Below are 17876 nucleotides of genomic sequence, written 5' to 3'. Positions count from 1 at the left end.
AAATAAATAAAATATGAGAATAATACACAATTTAACAGTACATATAAGATTAATAAATATATTAATTATTCGAATTATATTCTCACATACAATATTAAAAAAAAAAATAGATAATTAACATTTTAAACAGTTTACAGTATTTTAAGCACCAGTAAGAACACCTCCATCTTCCTCAGAAAATCCAGGCTTTTAAGTCATACAAGCACTGTTTTAAAAAAATGTAAAGAATAAGAAAATAAATGTGGAAATATAAGAAGATATAAATATGTAAATTTAAAATGTAAAATAAGTAAGAAAATAACTATTTCAGGAATTCTGCCAGGATTCATATATGCAGAAACTGACAAAAAGTGACAAAAAGCAATACCCTAGAATGATGAAAAATAAATAGATAAAAATAAATAAATGAATGACATTATATTAAATTTTAAAAAATCAAAAGTGTAAAAATATACAAATAAATATATATTAAGTAAATAAATACATTAATAGATGAATAGTTCTGGAATTCTACGAATAAATTTAAATGCTTATAATTATTCGTGTCCTAATATTTTGACGTTTATTATCTTATTCTTTCAGACATTTATTCTTTGTGTGGCATTTCTGTTACTCCATGTAACTATAATGCCTGTTTCCAAGTCGAAATTCAATCTACGAGTGAATTTGAACGCAGCACGTTAGTTACGTCAGTTTCAGTTTAAGAGAAAGATCGTCTATTAATAAAGTGCTTTACTCCACGGTAAAAACGGAGGCAGTAGTAGAACCGTTATCATGACAACCCGAACTGTACTTTTTTCTGTTTGTTTCATCATTTGTTTCACGTCATCACTTGTTTTCAAGTTTTTATTTCACAGATAAATTTATTGAGTTTTGACGGTGTTGTGTTCAGGTGTTTCTGTTTCTCGGCTCAGAGTGAGACATCTACCCTCGGTCTTCTCTCTGCTGTAGTTAAACACACGTCTCTGTTAGCGGCTGCTGCTCTCATGTCTCCCCGGCTCTCTGTCTCTGTCTTCGGTATAAACCGCCCCGCTCTCTGACTGCCTGTCCTCGGCGTATCTTCCCTGGACAGACCGCAACGATGCTCCGGTCCTGGGTTAAAGCGACGGTACTCCTCTGGCTCGTCGCCGGTTGTGTGTCAGCCGCAGCCCGCCTCTACACGGAGGAGGACCCGCTGGTGATCCTGAGCAGCAGCAGTCTTAAGCCCACCGTCACCAACTCGTCCTCGGCCTGGCTGGTCCAGTTCTTCTCGTCCTGGTGTGGACACTGCATCCAGTATTCCAGCACCTGGAAGGCCCTGGCCCAGGACGTCAAAGGTACCCCGGAAAACAGACACACTCAATTCGGTTCCGTTTCTCCTTTGTAAACAGCAACACCAGACTCCATTCAGACCATGCTTATTTTGTCAGTGTCAGTTAATCTGTAAAGCAAAAACACATCTTCAAATACGAGTCCTCGTCTTTCCTAAGTCTGCCTTGTCTTTCCTTCAGTTCGGCATCAGTACAACCCAAAAAAGAAATATGTAACCACAGTAAAATCTCATTTTAGCATCACGTGACACAAATAATGGTGGCGTGATCGAGATTGTGTGCAGCGACTGAAAAGTAGCAGAATTGTGAATGGAGTTTTGACTAGTGAAGTGAATCCATTCAAGAATGTCCCCCTGATTTACGCCAGCTAACAGCAGCTTATTGTAGAGTAAACTCACTGAATATGAATATGAATTAACATTTTATTATTATTACCACAGTTTTTGTTTTTTGTTTTTTTTTATGAAACAGCTGTTGGCTGAAACCAGCTGTGTTAGTCAGACGTTATGTGAATGTTATGAACTAACAGATGATTTGACTCCCAGCAGACTGATGCAGGTTAACTCACAACAGCTGACTGTGATTATGAAGAGTAAATGAAGCTGAATAGATTCATATGAACCATAATCATCACTCTGTTAGCATTAGTTAGCTTCATTAAACTAACAGGTAGTTGTTCCCAGAAATGAACTCATGTTTACAGACAGACAGAGAGACAGACAGAGAGACAAACAGAGAGACACACAGAGAGACAGACAGGTGTCACTTGAGTATTTTAAAAATTGTTCCTTGTAGTCCAACGTGAATCTCAACAGTCCAAACTAGTTAGACATTAAATAAGTAAAGATTTAATGGGGACTTGTTTAAATAGCTGTCAGGTTAGTTAGCTCAGTTGCTAACAGCAGAATCACAGCTGAGTCAAAATAGATTTTTCCACTTCAGTTTCTATTGATTCAAACTCAGTTTGATCCTCTGCTCCCTTAATAATGAGTGTTAGTTTGTCTTAATCTAATTTGGTACAGTTTTTGCACGTTTACGTCATTGCTGCTACTTTTATTTGATGATATTAAATAAGTAAAGCAATTTACTTATTTACTTAATTTACTTATTTTTGTTTTTTAATACCTTGATAAATATCATATCACAGACTTTTTATTGTGGTATCATTGTACCTTGAGTTTTTGGTGTGGTTACAGCCCCAATAAAAGCTTTACACTCATACACACACACACACACACACACACACACACACACACAAATGCAGCTAGACACTTGCATACAAGCCATGCAAAGATTTTAAACTGCCAGAGTTGCTGTTTCAGTCTGTTTGTTCTGCAGTGGATGAGTCTGTGTATGTGAACATGCTGGTGTCTGTTCAGTTCAGTCAGGTGTGTTGTTAGTTTGTGTGTAGATACTGAAAGTAGTTAAAATGGCAGCAGAGCTGTTTGTTCACTTGTGAAGTGTGTTTTGATTCCAGTGAATGTTTTCAAGTTCAGGTTCTGTTTATTGGACCTAAGGCAGGTTAAGATAATAAACAATACAATGAAATGTGAGAGAGGAGAAGAACAGGTCAGCTGATGTGGAGCAGGACTCTGTAAGATGTGCAGTTCGACTCTGTAAGATGTGCAGTTTGACTCTGTAAGATGTGCAGTTTGACTCTGTAAGATGTGGAGCAGGAGCATGTTCAATCTGAAAACAAAGTGCACTGTTTTGTTATGGTTGCTGGATTGAACCACACCAGACGTGTTACCCAATCAGCAGCAATGTGTGTGTAAAGACAACGATATCAAAAAGGCTTTGCGGTGCACTTGTGTACACAACAGGGTGTTCAACACAGCACCGTTTCTGTTTAAATATGTGTTTTGCTTCATGTTGTTGGGGCTGAATGTGGAACAGGACTGTAAGATGTGAAAATGTCCATCAAATTAATATCATTATCATATTGATGTTTTATCATTTTATCATAAAATGATTAAATTCATGTTAATTTCAGTTGTTTGCTGTTTAATTTGCTACTTCTGACTCTGATTGGTTGATTAGAACTGGAACAATAGAAACATTAAATTTTTAAAATAGAAACAAGATCCCACACACAGAAGAACAACCTGTGGGAATCAGTCTGCTGTCTTCAGTCTCCATCTGCCTCCATCTCTCTGGGGAATAATTCAACTGGAGACCAGCTGCCTCCCTAACACACACACACACACACACACACACACACACACACTATCTCTCTCTCTCCCCCTGTCTTTATGTGGACCTGCTGTCGGAGTCAAAGGACATCTGAGAGACAAAGACCTTGGCCCCCCCAAATCCTGAGAGACAGACAGCTGCGAGACAACACACACACACACACACACACACACACACACACACACACACACACACACACACGGTTTTACGTCTGTGTGCTCCATGTTTTCTGCTTTTACTGTCAGAGACGAGTAAAGAACCCAGAAAATATTCACATTTAAGAAGCTGAAATCAGAGAATTTGGACTTTTTTTTCTTTAAAAAAAGGCGACTCAGAACAATTAATCAGTTAATTAATCCTGTCACAATCTTGTCAGTTGAAAAATACCCACAAACGTGCATGTGGCAGCAGAAATCATCAGAACATCTGGTTCTGTCAGGTCCTGTTGAGTCTGTAGCTTCAGGTTCCTCCTCTTCTTCTTCTTCTTCTTCCGTTATGTTTTAACCAGATGTTCCTCTGTTGTAACACCTGGTTGTGACACTTCCTGTCTCCCTCTGTCAGTCTTGCTACTTATTTTTGTTCTGTGTTCTGTGGTTTTACAGCAGTTGACAATTTTCAGCAGTTAGCAGTTAGATTAATTGATTATTAATTGATTTTTAAAGTCCAAATTGTCTGATTTCAGTTTCTTAAATGTGAATATTTTCTGGTTTCTGTGCTGCTCTCCGACAGTAAACTGAATATCTGTGAGTTGTGGACAAAACAAGACATTTGTGGATGTCATCTTGGACTCTGAGCAAAATCTTATGGACCAAACAACTAATTGATCAGTGGAAAAGATATTGCCAGATTGATCACTAGTTGAAAAATAGGTCCAGACATGTGAACAGGTGTCCATGTGCTCCACGTGTTCACATGTTTGGACCTATTTTTCAAATGACAAGAATGTGACAGAATTAATTAATCAATTAATCATTTTTAGTTATTTTTGAATTTAAAAGTAGCAACATTCAGTATAGATATTTAGTAAATTGTGTGTCTGTGTCAGACTGGCAGGCGGCGGTCAGCGTGGCCGTGTTGGACTGCGCTCAGGAGGAAAACTTCGACGTCTGTAAAGAGTTCAGCATCAAGTTCTACCCAACGTTCAAGGTACGTCGCCATCCTGCAGTAATGCGACAGTGTACTCTGTGTATTAATACTGCGTGATGCTCTCACAGTGTGCAGTAACATTACTGACTGTTTTTGTCTTCAGTATTTTCGTGCTCACAGTCCAGAGACGGACAGAGGGACGACTTACAGAGGTGAGACACAAATGTTCTTACACTTCATACTGTGAACGTTTTTACACACATTTTTTAGATTTTTCATATCTTATTGTCACGTTCAACTTCTTGAGCCGCAGTAGCTGTTCATTATCTGAACGAAATTCAAAATGGCCGACTTCCTGTTGGGCTTAGACATTGGGTACACGAGAGTTTTTTGTGTGTCTTGGTGTGATACGTGTGTGTACCAGTTTTCATGTCTTTCTGTGAAATGTGCTGTGGGGGCTGCTGCAGAGGGGGGCGTGGCCAAGCAATTTGACCACGCCCCCTAAACCATTATATCAGATTACATTTTTCATCATGACTAACACGTGCCAAGTTTCATGGGCTGTCGAGCAGTTTAGTCCCTCAAAAATATGATTAAAAGAAGAAATAAAATAATAACCAGAATAAGTCAAATCAAGTCCATTTGGCCCTAAAAATATCTATCATAATATTTCAGAATGTTGTTTACAGTTTTAAATGAAGTGATTTTATGATTGTTCATCAAAATGAACTGACCCTGGTGTTAAATGATGTCATAGGTCATGTGGTGTGACTGTGATTTTAAGATCTTAAAATTAATAATAATTCACTTTTTTTCTCAGTAATAATTAACTGCTCAGAATTAAAGTATTTGCATTCCTTTTGCATTTTTATAAATCATGATCTCATATTTTTGTTCTTTACTGTCACATTACCTGCTTTAATTATAGTAAACAGGCTGATTTTTCCTGTAAATCACATAAAACTGATAAAAAATGTATATTTACTATATACCATGTCAGTCATTAAGATTCCAGACACTTTTGAATTTAATGAAGTTATTGTTTTTATTGGTCACAAATTTGTTCAGATTTAAAGAGAATTCAAACAAGTTCTCTAAACTTTCATGGCTGCACCGTCACACTGCGTTTTGAAAAAGGAAGTTAGTAAACCTGCTGGGTAATAAAACTGATTCTAATTCTGTCTCACTCCCCTGTCTCACTCTGCCTGTCTCACTCCGCCTGTCTCACTCCCCTGTCTCACTCCCCCTGTCTCACTCTGCCTGTCTCACTCCCCTGTCTCACTCTGCCTGTCTCACTCCCCTGTCTCACTCTGCCTGTCTCACTCTGCCTGTCTCACTCTGCCTGTCTCACTCCCCTGTCTCACTCCCCTCTCTCACTCTGCCTGTCTCACTCCGCCTGTCTCACTCCCCCTGTCTCACTCTGCCTGTCTCACTCCCCCTGTCCCACTCTGCCTGTCTCACTCTGCCTGTCTCACTCCCCCTGTCTCACTCTATCTGTCTCACTCCCCCTGTCTCACTCTATCTGTCTCACTCTGCCTGTCTCACTCTGTCTCACTCCCCCGTCTCACTCTATCTGTCTCACACTGCCTGTCTCACTCTGTCTCACTCCCCCGTCTCACTCTATCTGTCTCACTCTGCCTGTCTCACTCCCCTGTCTCACTCTGCCTGTCTCACTCCCCCGTCTCACTCCCCTGTCTCACTCCCCCTGTCTCACTCCCCTGTCTCACTCTGCCTGTCTCGCTCCCCTGTCTCACCCCCCCTGACTCACTCCGCCTGTCTCACTCTATCTGTCTCACTCCCCCTGTCTCACTCTATCTGTCTCACTCTGCCTGTCTCACAGCTGACAGGTGAGCTGCAGAATCATGAGGTCATGTAAAGTTAAAAACAGCTGATTTGTGTTTTATTGTGTTTCTGTTGGACTTTACTCACAAACACACTGTGATTAAACTCTGAACTCAAAGGTCTCTTACTGTCTTTCTGTCAGACTTTCAGTTGTTTCTTTCTACACATTCAGGAAGATTCAAATCGTTTGTTCTCAACATCAAGAAAGAACCATCACATCTTCAGGAATCATTCACAAAAAGAACCTGTCTGTCTGTTTTGAACCGTCTGTCCCTCCAGGTGCAGACAGAGAGATCCAGTCAGTGAGACAGCTGATGGTGAACATCCTGCAGAACCACACCAAGCTGGACTGGCCTGATCACTGTCCTCCTCTGGAACCGTACAGGTACGACCACCAGAACCACACAGAACCTCAGATGACTGCATGGTTCCGGTCATCAGTTCTTTACTGCAGATCTGTGACTTTTTACTGCGGGAACATTAACTGAAGTATTTCAGGACTGTAAACTCAGATCAGCTGCTTCCTGTGTGACGGTGTGAGTCCAAACTGTAATCTGTGTTCTTAATCAATCATTGGTCAAATTAACAACCAATTAATCAATTAATCAAACCAAACAACCCCACATTCTCTGACTCTTAGAAATAAAGCTGCTAACTAGAACCATATAGGGTTCTTCAGCTTGTCTCCATAGAAGAGAACCATTTTTGGTTCCTGTTTGAACTTTTTATAAATGTTCACTTGTAACCCTTTCAAAGAGTTCTACCTAGAACCAAACATAAAGAATTATATTTAGAACCAACTGTGAAAGGTTTCAGCTAGAACCCCCTGTGAGAGGTTCTCTAGAGAACCTTGTTTTGGTGCAATGGTTCCAACTCTTTCTGGAGGTTTCTACAATCCTTGAAGAATTCTTTCGTCTAAAAAAGCTTCTCTGGGTGAAAAGGGTTCTTAATGGAACCCTTAGTCATACAAAGAACCTTTGAGAAACCCTTTCTTCCAAAAAGGGTTCTTCAGAAGTAAATGGTTCTAGGTAGAACCATAGCCCTTCAGGAAGAACCTTTTTGGAACCCTTATTTCTAAGAGTGTAGTCTGTGGAACATAGAAAGAGCTGCATGTTTTACATGTTTATTTAACAGGAGATCAATGAAATTTTACATGATCGATCAGATTCTTAACCACTTATTAATTGATCACTGATTAATTGTTATCATCTCTTTTGCCTACATTATATACAATAATATAAAAATATAAAACTGCCGCACGTTCAGGTCAGTTTTGTCCACATGAATTATCGTATGTCAGTCAAAGAGTTTGAATATAAAGAAGGAAAAACTAATGAGGTGAAAGAAATAAGAGCAGAAATGACATGAACTGACATCTGTGTGTGTGTGTGTTTCTCTGTGTGTGTGTGTTTCTCTGTGTGTGTGTGTTTCTCTGTGTGTGTGTTTCTCTGTGTGTATGTTTCTCTGTGTGTGTGTGTGTTTCTCTGTGTGTGTGTTTCTCTGTGTGTGTGTGTTTCTGTGTGTGTGTGTTTCTCTCTGTGTGTGTGTTTCTCTGTGTGTATGTTTCTCTGTGTGTGTGTGTGTTTCTCTGTGTGTGTGTTTCTCTGTGTGTGTGTGTTTCTGTGTGTGTGTGTTTCTCTCTGTGTGTGTGTTTCTCTGTGTGTGTGTTTCTCTGTGTGTATGTTTCTGTGTGTGTGTGTGTGTGTTTCTCTGTGTGTGTGTTTCTCTGTGTGTGTGTTTCTCTGTGTGTGCGTGTGTTTCTCTGTGTGTGTGTTTCTCTGTGTGTGCGTGCAGCTCTGTAGAGCTTCTCCCCCTCTTGGGTCAAAGGTCAGATCATTACACCGCCATCATCATCGAGGAGCCGGAGTCGTACGTGGGACGAGAGGTGAGACCAGAATAAAAAAAAGAAAATCAGAAAGTTCAACTTGAGCAAGACAGCAGAGGAGCTCACTGTCCCTCTGTCCCTCTGTCCCTCTGTCTGTCTGTCTGTCTGTCTGTCTGTCTGTCCCTCTGTCTGTCTGTCCCTCTGTCTGTCTGTCCCTCTGTCTGTCTGTCTGTCCCTCTGTCTGTCTGTCACTCTCTGTCTCCCAGGTGATTCTGGACCTGTTGCAGTTCTCAGGTGTGGAGGTGAAGAGAGCTCTGAGCTCTGATCTCCCCCTGCTGGACGCTCTGAAGATCACAACCTTCCCCTCCGTCTACCTGCTGCACCCAAATGCAACACACACACACCTGCATGTGTGAGTCTGAGTCAGCACACACACTCACACGTAATACACACACACATAAAACAAAATTCAAATAAATAAATAATAAAGCTTAAAATGATGAATCTCACCTTCATCCATCAGTGACGAGTCAAAAAACTCAATAATTCTTTAATGTGAGAATATTTCTGTCTGTTTATTTTAAGTAGAAAATGTCTTCTAGTCATGAGGGTTGATAAACTGTTGGAGCAACAGCAGACCTGCTCTGATGTAAATAATGAGAGACGGTTGTTAAAGATAAGAATAAATTAATTAAATGTGTCTATTATAAATGTGGGCTTTTATTTTTCATGTGGGGCCACATGAGAAACTGATCAGGCTGCTGAGGGCCCGACACAAACGATATAAGATCCAGATAATGACCAAATCTCTAATAACTGTTCTATATAGAACTCTTCTACTGTTGGACACCCTTTCTGAATTGTCATGTGATGAACTGTGGGTTAATATTTTGTTGAGAATGTCCAAAACTTGATGTTTTACAGTGAACCGTGCTGCTGCACACAGGCTGCGCACAGGCTGCACACAGGCTGCGCACAGGCTACACACAGGCTGCACACAGGCTGCACACAGGCTGCACACAGGCTGCACACAAGCTACACACAGGCTGCACACAGGCTGCGCACAGGCTGCACACAGGCTGCGCACAGGCTACACACAGGCTGCACACAGGCTGCACACAGGCTGCACACAGGCTGCACACAAGCTACACACAGGCTGCACACAGGCTGCACACAGGCTGCACACAAGCTACACACAGGCTGCACACAGGCTGCACACAGGCTGCACACAGGCTGCACACAGGCTGCACACAGGCTACACACAGGCTGCACACAGGCTGCACACAGGCTGCACACAAGCTGCACACAGGCTGCACACAGGCTGCACACAAGCTGCTCACAAGCTGCTCACAGGCTGCACACAGGCTGCACACAGGCTGCACACAGGCTGCACACAAGCTGCACACAAGCTGCTCACAGGCTGCGCACAGGCTGCGCACAGGCTGCACACAGGCTGCTCACAGGCTACACACAGGCTGCACACAGGCTGCACACAAGCTACACACAGGCTGCACACAGGCTGCACACAGGCTACACACAAGCTACACACAGGCTGCACACAAGCTGCACACAGGCTGCACACAGGCTACACACAGGCTGCACACAGGCTGCACACAGGCTGCACACAGGCTGCACACAGGCTGCACACAGGCTGTACATAGATCTGAAGTCATGACCAGACAGAATGACCTCACTTTAATGAAACTCACAAATGTGTCGCTCAATTTTCAGTGAGAAACATAAATGAATGTTGCAGGAAAAAGCATCATGCTTGTCCAGCCCCTAATCTATACTAATCCATCAATAATCAATCGATTATATAATTCCACTGTCCTCCAAATCAGTCGACTCCACAGTTACACCACTGTACTTCTACTTTTACTTTTGTTTTAATTATTTCTGAACCTCACAAAAATCATTTCTTTGTGCATTGTGATATTTTTACTTTGTTTGATTTCTTCACCCACAAACTGACGTCACAGATGAATCTGATCGTACGTTCAGGAGCATCGTTTCAAATTTCATTTACCTCTTAAGTTCTGTATGTCGCCAGGAAGTAAGATATTTCTTGTTTTGTTCATGACTCTCTAAATTACAGTGCATGTAACTTTTATAAACAGGCGTCATTAGTGTGCTTCTCATATCCAACTTTGTTAAATATTCTTATGGCTCTTTTTTTGCGTCATGGTTGTTGGAAGGTTTTGTAGGTGTTTCCCTCCAAACCTCTACACAATCTTTTAAATACCAGAGAACAGTGCGGTGCTTTATGATCAGAACTTGTTTGTACAAATGTTATTTGTGGTTTCCAGCTGATTTTGTGGTCTCTTTCAATAATAACATTATCTGTCATAATAATACTTGAGTATTTATTTTATTTTCAAACAACATGATTTTGGTTTTATTCAACTTTAATGATAATTTGTTTGAGTCAAACCACAAATCTTTAATGGACTTTCTGATTCCACTTTATTGATTAATAAGTCATGATCAGTGCTTTTTTTTAAATCAATAAACACCCCAGTGTATATTTTTTCAAGAAGGATTTGACCAAAATGGCAAAGCAGAAACATGAGTCGCATCTAAACTATTAATTGTGTAAATATACTGAAAGTGTTTTTATAAACCTGCACCAACAACCTTCTTCTTCTTCTTCTTCTTCTTCTACAGTGAGAAGAAGCTGCGTTTCTTCTTCTCCTCTTTGTTGAGGACGTTACCTGGCGTCCAGCGCAGGTCAAAGCCGTCCAGCAGCAGCAGCAGTTCCAGTGGAGGTCAGACGGGGGCGCTGCAGGACAGACAGAACACAGAACCCTGGAGAGACTTCGACAGGTCAGAGACTCGGTCAGACCGGATCGACTCGGTTCAGGATTCAGGTCGCGGATCTTCAGTAAACCCGTTTCTGTCCGTCTGCAGGTCGAAGGTGTACACGGCTGATCTGGAGTCAGCTCTCCACTACCTGCTGAGAGTCGAGCTGGCTACCCATAATTCCTTGGAGGGGGAGGAGCTGAAGGTCTTTAAGGACTTTGTCACTCTGGTTGCCAAGGTAACAACAGAACTATTGTAGTTTATTTGATTGATTATGTGAGTTATTGTTATATGTAAGTAAACGTTGAACTGTTTACGGTTCATTTATTCTTCAGATTCAAGTCTAATTCATCGTTATAATAAAATAATTGTGTGTATCTATTTTTTTTTTTCAGTGTTATCAGTCTCTAATGATACCCAACCTTATATCCCAGCATGCATTTCACAGGCTGGAGATTTTGTGTAGCTGATACTGAGTCACTTCATAATTTTTGACATTTCTTCAAGTTTAAATCAGTTTATTAAAAAATAAAAAAATAAAAATTCTCTCTGTCAGTCAGGTTGAAAGCTCAGAAACTGTTTTCTTCTTCTTCTGTTTTATTATTTCCAGAAGATCAGATGCTTCACAGCAGGTGGAAGCAGTTTGACAAAAGTTCTGTTCTGATTAAATAACTTTTGAGGCATTAAAACTCGTTAATCTGATCACTTTTTTAGTAAAAACATCAGTTGGAATTTCAATCAGTCAAATTAAATAAATACTGTCTGTCTCTCTGTCTCTGTCTCTGTCTGTCTCTGTTTGTGTCTCTGTCTCTACCTGTGCAGTTGTATCCAGGTGGAGGTTCTGTGGTGAAGCTGATGGAGACTCTCTCTGATTGGTTGCTCAGTCTGCCGCTGCAGCGAATCCCCTACCAGGCCATCCTGGACCTGGTGGATAACAAAATGAGGGTGAGACACACACACACACACACACACACACACACACACACACACACACACACACACACACACACACACACATATAGAACAGCAGCTGACTTCCTATTTCCTGTCCAGATCTCAGGTGTGTTTCTGGGGGCGGAGCTTCGCTGGGTCGGTTGCCAGGGCAGCAGGGCAGGGCTTCGAGGTTACCCATGTTCCCTCTGGACTCTGTTCCACATGCTGACTGTCCAACATGACGCCACGCCCACCGCCCTGGAAAACACAGGTACACAAACACACACACACAAACTAATGGAACTTTGGGGGTGGGGTTTACAGCACTGAGAATTTCTGATTGGTCGAGTACCTGCAGAATTTTATTTCAGTCGCCATTTTTAAAATCTGCAGCTGCAAACTGGTTTGGTTTTTGTTCACAGTCAGGCCTGTCGTTGGACTAATTTGTCTAATATTTGTGGGTCTTTTGACTGCGGTGGAAACTCAGCCAACAGTGGGCTGAAGGAACCTTTTAGTTCCTTTAAAAAGTAGTTTCTGGGATTTAAGTTCCAGGTACGATGGGTCAGACGGAGCTGGATGAATCAGTCTGTCATGTGACCGTCTCCTGCAGGTCTAGAGGGCGAGGCGGCTCCAGTGCTGCAGGTGATGCGTCGCTACATAAGGACGTTCTTTGGCTGCGAGCAGTGTGGACGGCACTTCGAAGAGGCCGCCGCCGCCACCATGGACCAAGTGCAGAACAGAGAGGAACAGGTCCTGTGGCTGTGGAACCAACACAACAGAGTCAACTACAGACTGGCAGGTATACACACACACACACACACACACACTGGTCTACATCAAAGGACTGCCCAGTCAGCTGTTGCAAAAAAAATCACGTGATTTTGGAAGTTTGTAAAGTGAGAAGAAACTTTGTAAACTTTGTGACTCTATGACAAATTTTTAATCATTTGTGTCTTCTTGTAAATTTGGCATTAAATTCAGAACATGACGCTCTGTGGTGCGCTGGGACGCACACTTTAACCTGGGATTCCCACCAAATGCAGCTTTTTGACGTTGCGTGTGCGCCGCGGTTTTGTTCCGTCATAGAGCGACTGCATTTCCCATCAGCAGCGTTTCAGAAGCGTTTCAGCAGCGCAGCGTTTTGCCCGTCTGATTCTGTTTACTTGCTCTGATTTTGCTGATTAAGTCCTCTTTCCTTGCTCTTTGTGCTTCACGGATAAACAGGCTACGTAGTTAAATTGTTTATTTTCTGTCTGTCTTTATGATCGTGAGTCTGCACGGGATCTTTTATTTTGAAAATTAACTGGATTCTCCCTGCCTTTTCCGTGTCTGACTTCCTACCCGTTTGACCTGCTCTGTGCTAATTGACACGGCATCCATCAAAAATAGACTCGGTGTGTATTCTCCGTGGAGCAGAGCGCCGAGCCGCTTCTGGGAAGCATCTGAAACACGCCGCGGCGCTTCTGGTGGAAACACAAGCATTGACTAGAATGGCAAACTGGGCTGAGTGCCGCAGCGCAGCCGTGACGCGATGCAACCACACCTGGTGGAAATTAGGGGTAACTCTCTCAGACTCATTATGGAGTCATTCCCAAACACTGGATCAGGACCCACAGGTGGTTCACAGGAGATTTTATTTGGGTCACCAAATAAATAAAAAGGGAAAAAATTTAGTGATCTTGTCACAATCTTGACTCTTGAAAAATCCATGAACGTCCACCTGTTTTCACGTTTGGACCTATTTTTCAAATAGTGATCAGATTTTTCCAGGATGAGACGTTTGTTCCATAAAATGTCAGAAAATCTTCACACTGAATAATAATTTCTCCTCTTCCAGGTTCTCTAAGTGATGACCCCCTCTTCCCTAAAGCTCCGTGGCCCAGCCCCTCCCTCTGCTCCTCCTGCCACGAGGAGAAAAACGGCGTCCACGTGTGGAACCATGACAATGTTCTCCTCTTCCTCCGACAGCATTACAGCGCGTCCAACCTGTCCCCAAAATACTCCCTGACACCCCCACGACTCCCCGCGCCTCCCCCCGACCCTGATCCTGGTCATGTATGGACCGGCCGACCTCAGGAGGAGCAGCAAACAGGAGGAGGAGAAAGGAAGGAGGCAGAGAGGAGAGCTGAGGCGCAGCCGGATCAGCCTCGACCTGGGGGAGGACACAGGGGGGAGGAGCGGGGGGAGGCGGCGGGTCCACGAGGAGGAGGAGGAGGAGGAGGAGGAGGAGTGTGGATCTTGGGTCTGGGGTTCAACAGCGTGGACATGAGTCTTTGTGTGGTCCTGTACGTCTGCTCCTGCCTCTTCATCATGCTCCTCTTCTTCTTCTTCAGAGTCCGATCCAGGAGGTGGAAACTCCGCTACTCCCGCCTCCACGTCTGACGCCGGACCGGACCGGTTTAACCCGGGCTGAACCGGTTTATACAGGACTGGTTGTTAACCCAGCTCTGGTTCAGGAAACGAGTGGGTCATTAAAGGGTCTTTCCCCCTGGTTTATCAGGACCCGGATCTCACTGTCTGCACCCCACTCCGGTCAGATTCTGGACTCTCGGGTGTCAGATGTGGACCCTGGATTTAAACCTAGATCAGACTCTCAGGTGTGGATTTATTTATTTTAAAGTCTGTCTACGGTCAAGCCTGGACCGGACCAGCTGGTTGGGTTCAGAGGCCGGTATCACACTGGGACTGACCTGGACCGGATCAGACCGGACCCTGAACTGGTTAACTTTGTGCCAAAAGCTGCTGACAGACAGATGACTCACCTGTCCTCTCAGGCTCCGCCCCCTCCATCAACACTGGGCTGTGTGTGTGTGTGTGTGTGTGTGTGTGTGTGTGTGTGTGTCTTTACTGTGAAATATGAACCCGTCCTGATGAACGGATCTCTGCAGACAGACAGACTGATTGATTGGTTGATTATTGATCAGGGCCCCGTTTCCCAGAGCCTTCGTAGCGCTACGTGCGTCACAAGTTGTATCTTAAGGTCTCCCTTAAGCTAACGACTGTTTCCCAACTCTGGGAGCAGGAAAGCTGCTCAAATGTGGAAAAGTTTAGATTTCAATAAAGTTTTTTTTCCTGCTGTCTGACCTCAAACAGGTTGAAACAAAATGTTCACAAACACACCTGGATGTGATGGAGGTCATGAGACTGTGAAAGAGGTGACATCATCAAATCAAACCTGACGTCTCCAACATGTCAACACGTTCTCACAGCAGCCTGGTCACTGGCCCCGCCCTTCAAACTACTTCATCATCAGTTTGAGTTATTTTTAAAGAACAAAAAAGTTCCCAGTTCTCTGATTTCAGTTTCTTAAATGTGAATATTTTCTGGTTTCTTTCCTCTCTGACAGTAAACTGAATATCTTTGAGTTGTGGACAAAACAAGAGAACACTGATCAATATTTTGTGACATTGTATGGACCAAACAACTGATCGATAATTGGAAAAATTATCGCCAGACTGATCATTAGTTGAAAAATAGGTCCAAACATGTGAAACCAGGTGGAGCGCACGTTCGTACGCTACATTAAAAATGTATTCATCAGTATTTAATCAGTACTTATGGCAGTAACTGCACCTCATTGGACATTGTTTTGTCTGACGGAGACATTTGTTCAATAAGGAAAATTAAGACGTAAAATGAGGAAAAACAACAGAAAAAAAATTTAATTAGGAGGAACAGCAGTACTTTGTACTCTTACTGAAGTACTTTTCTAACACCTGAACTGAGTAATATTTAGCGAAGTAACATTACTTGTATTTGAGTACAGACTTTCAGAACTCTTTCCACCATGCTGGTGAGTCACAGTGGGCGGTGCCTGCCCTCCTGAGCGGGGAGCTGACCAATCAGAGCAGACTGAGCTTTACATTAGACAGGAGTGTTTCAGACAGGGGGGGAATAAAGGAGCTGCAAAACATCCAGAATTAGAAAAACTCTCTAAATAAAAATATGAACCTCACAATTAGCATAATATGTCTCCTTTAACACACGTAACAAAACTTCCATACATTAACTTCGGCAGTGTAATCAAGTTATATTACATTAAATACATTAACTTACTCACTTTTTTCAAACTACGATCTCTTCCTCAACTGACTAGGTAGTTTTCGTGCCTTTATTTTAACAGTCTACCCAAACATTGTATGTTACTTATTACTCACCTGGCTGTGGAGCCTGACGGGCGTGAAACGGACACTAGAGGGCGCCGCTCCTACAGTGTCACAGTGACCAGGCTGCTGTTACAGACGACAGAGAGTCAGAACGTGTTCTACAGCTCGGACAAAAATCTACGGAAGTCCCGTGTTTGATATATTTTAATATTGAATTCAAACTCAAACTCATGTTCAAATCTGTCCAGAAGAATCCACAGTTTTACCCAGAAATAACATGAAAATGGAGATTTTTCAGTTCAAACAGAAAATGGCAAATTAATAATTATTTAAATGTCAATGAGACATGGTTACTGTTTTCTTAGACTGTGAATAATAAATGTATTAGTGTCCAAATAAACGACAAGCTTGTATTTTTTTAAATCTGATTCAGTGTTAAAATGTTAAAATAAAGACAAGAAAACGTAATAAAAATCCGATTTGAAACTCTAAACTGAAAACTAAAATATCAAGATGTTTTTAATGTTTTTATTTAAAATTTTAGGTCAGATTATCAGATTTTTCCATTTCATTTTCCATTTCATATAAATTATTTATCATTTAAATATGTATTTCCTTTTTCTTAATTTACTTTTAATTAAGGTGTATAAAACATAAATAAAGTAAAATGACTGTTTTTCAGCCATTTTCTGTTTGAATTTCCCATTATTCTGTTTGATTGTATTCATGTTTGTCTTTTTATTTTTTCCCATTTTTTCATATTTTCTTTTTATATTATTTTTGTTTTTCTTTCTTTTTTTTAACATTTGAATTTTATCTGGCTGAATTGATCCTCCATACCTGTGATCAGCTTCGATCAGTAACACCAGGTGTCGTTTCTCAGCCTTTTATTTATTTATTAGCAGTTTTTGTATTTTTTGGTTTGTGATTTGAATTCTGAGTTCCCCTCTGTGACGGAGTGAAGAGTCACGAGCTGCTGCTGCTGAAAACTGTTCAGTCCCTGCTGATGAACACGTCCCATTTTATCCGCAGGTGCCTGAACACACCATCCCTCCATCATCTCACAGCTTCAACACAACGTTAACACCAAACAAACTGATGAAAAACTGTCGACTCTCCTCCTGCTTCTGTTCACTGTTTCCTTCAGTTTGTGTGGTTTTTTTGACTAATTATTTTAATGAGATGTAAATACTTTATCAGAATAAATCTTGTTTCTGCAGATCTCTCTGACTCCCATGTTCACTCAAGCTTCAGATTCAAATTCAAGAAGCAAGTTCTTTGACATGTGCAGCAGGAAGTGAAGGTGACAGGTTGACCTTTGACCTGATTCACAGCCATGCTAGCAGGTTAGCTCTGGATTCTAATGTCAATAAGACAATTACAGTGACGATGCTAAAATGCTGATGTTAATGTTTACCAAGTTCACCATCTTAATGAAGCATGTTTGGCCATAGTCTGCGTTTCTGAAGTTCAGAATGATGTCTCCACCCGTCTCCATCTTGGCAGCGCCTGACTCAGCTAAATCCCGACTAATCTAATCACGGGCACAGAGGTGGAGTGTACGTGGAGCACAGGCAGCCAAATGAAGCAGCTTCCTAGCAGTAAGCCACCTGTCGCTCAAAAAGGCAACGCCTTTAATTATGCATAACTTTAAAGCCTTAATATAATTTTAAAGGGATGAGTTGTACAAAAATTCAGCCCCACACAGTTGTCATGAACAGGGAGATCATCTACAAACCAAAAGACCAAAACCGATTTTTGTTCCAGGCTGTAAAGTTT

The 17876-nt window shown here is 41.9% G+C and overlaps 1 protein-coding gene across 1 annotated transcript; it reads left to right on the top strand.

The window, feature by feature from the left end:
* Window positions 1–713: 713 nt before the first annotated feature.
* On the top strand, window positions 714–15914 carry qsox2 (quiescin Q6 sulfhydryl oxidase 2). The gene is made up of 12 exons (XM_084727767.1): window positions 714–1316; window positions 4549–4649; window positions 4753–4801; window positions 6711–6816; window positions 8226–8316; window positions 8523–8668; window positions 10924–11082; window positions 11167–11296; window positions 11881–12003; window positions 12112–12262; window positions 12602–12790; window positions 13829–15914. Exons 1-12 carry the CDS (start codon window positions 1082–1084, stop codon window positions 14371–14373), a joined length of 2025 nt encoding a protein of 674 aa, XP_084583893.1. The 5' UTR covers window positions 714–1081; the 3' UTR covers window positions 14374–15914.
* The last annotated feature ends 1962 nt before the right edge of the window (window positions 15915–17876 follow it).

This window comes from Lutjanus erythropterus, chromosome 10, assembly GCF_056507025.1.
Source record: "Lutjanus erythropterus isolate fLutEry1 chromosome 10, fLutEry1.hap2, whole genome shotgun sequence".
Classification (NCBI taxonomy): Eukaryota; Metazoa; Chordata; class Actinopteri; order Lutjaniformes; family Lutjanidae; genus Lutjanus; species Lutjanus erythropterus.
This window is presented reverse-complemented; position numbering and strand designations above follow the sequence as displayed.

Excerpts from the sequence above, each read along its gene's own strand:
- qsox2 (XM_084727767.1), top strand. The coding sequence starts at position 1,082 with ATGCTCCGGTCCTGGGTTAAAGCGACGGTACTCCTCTGGCTCGTCGCC. Across the intron at positions 4,802-6,710 it reads CAGAGGGACGACTTACAGAG|GTGCAGACAGAGAGATCCAG; the intron begins GTGAGACACAAA and ends CTGTCCCTCCAG. Across the intron at positions 11,083-11,166 it reads CCCTGGAGAGACTTCGACAG|GTCGAAGGTGTACACGGCTG; the intron begins GTCAGAGACTCG and ends GTCCGTCTGCAG.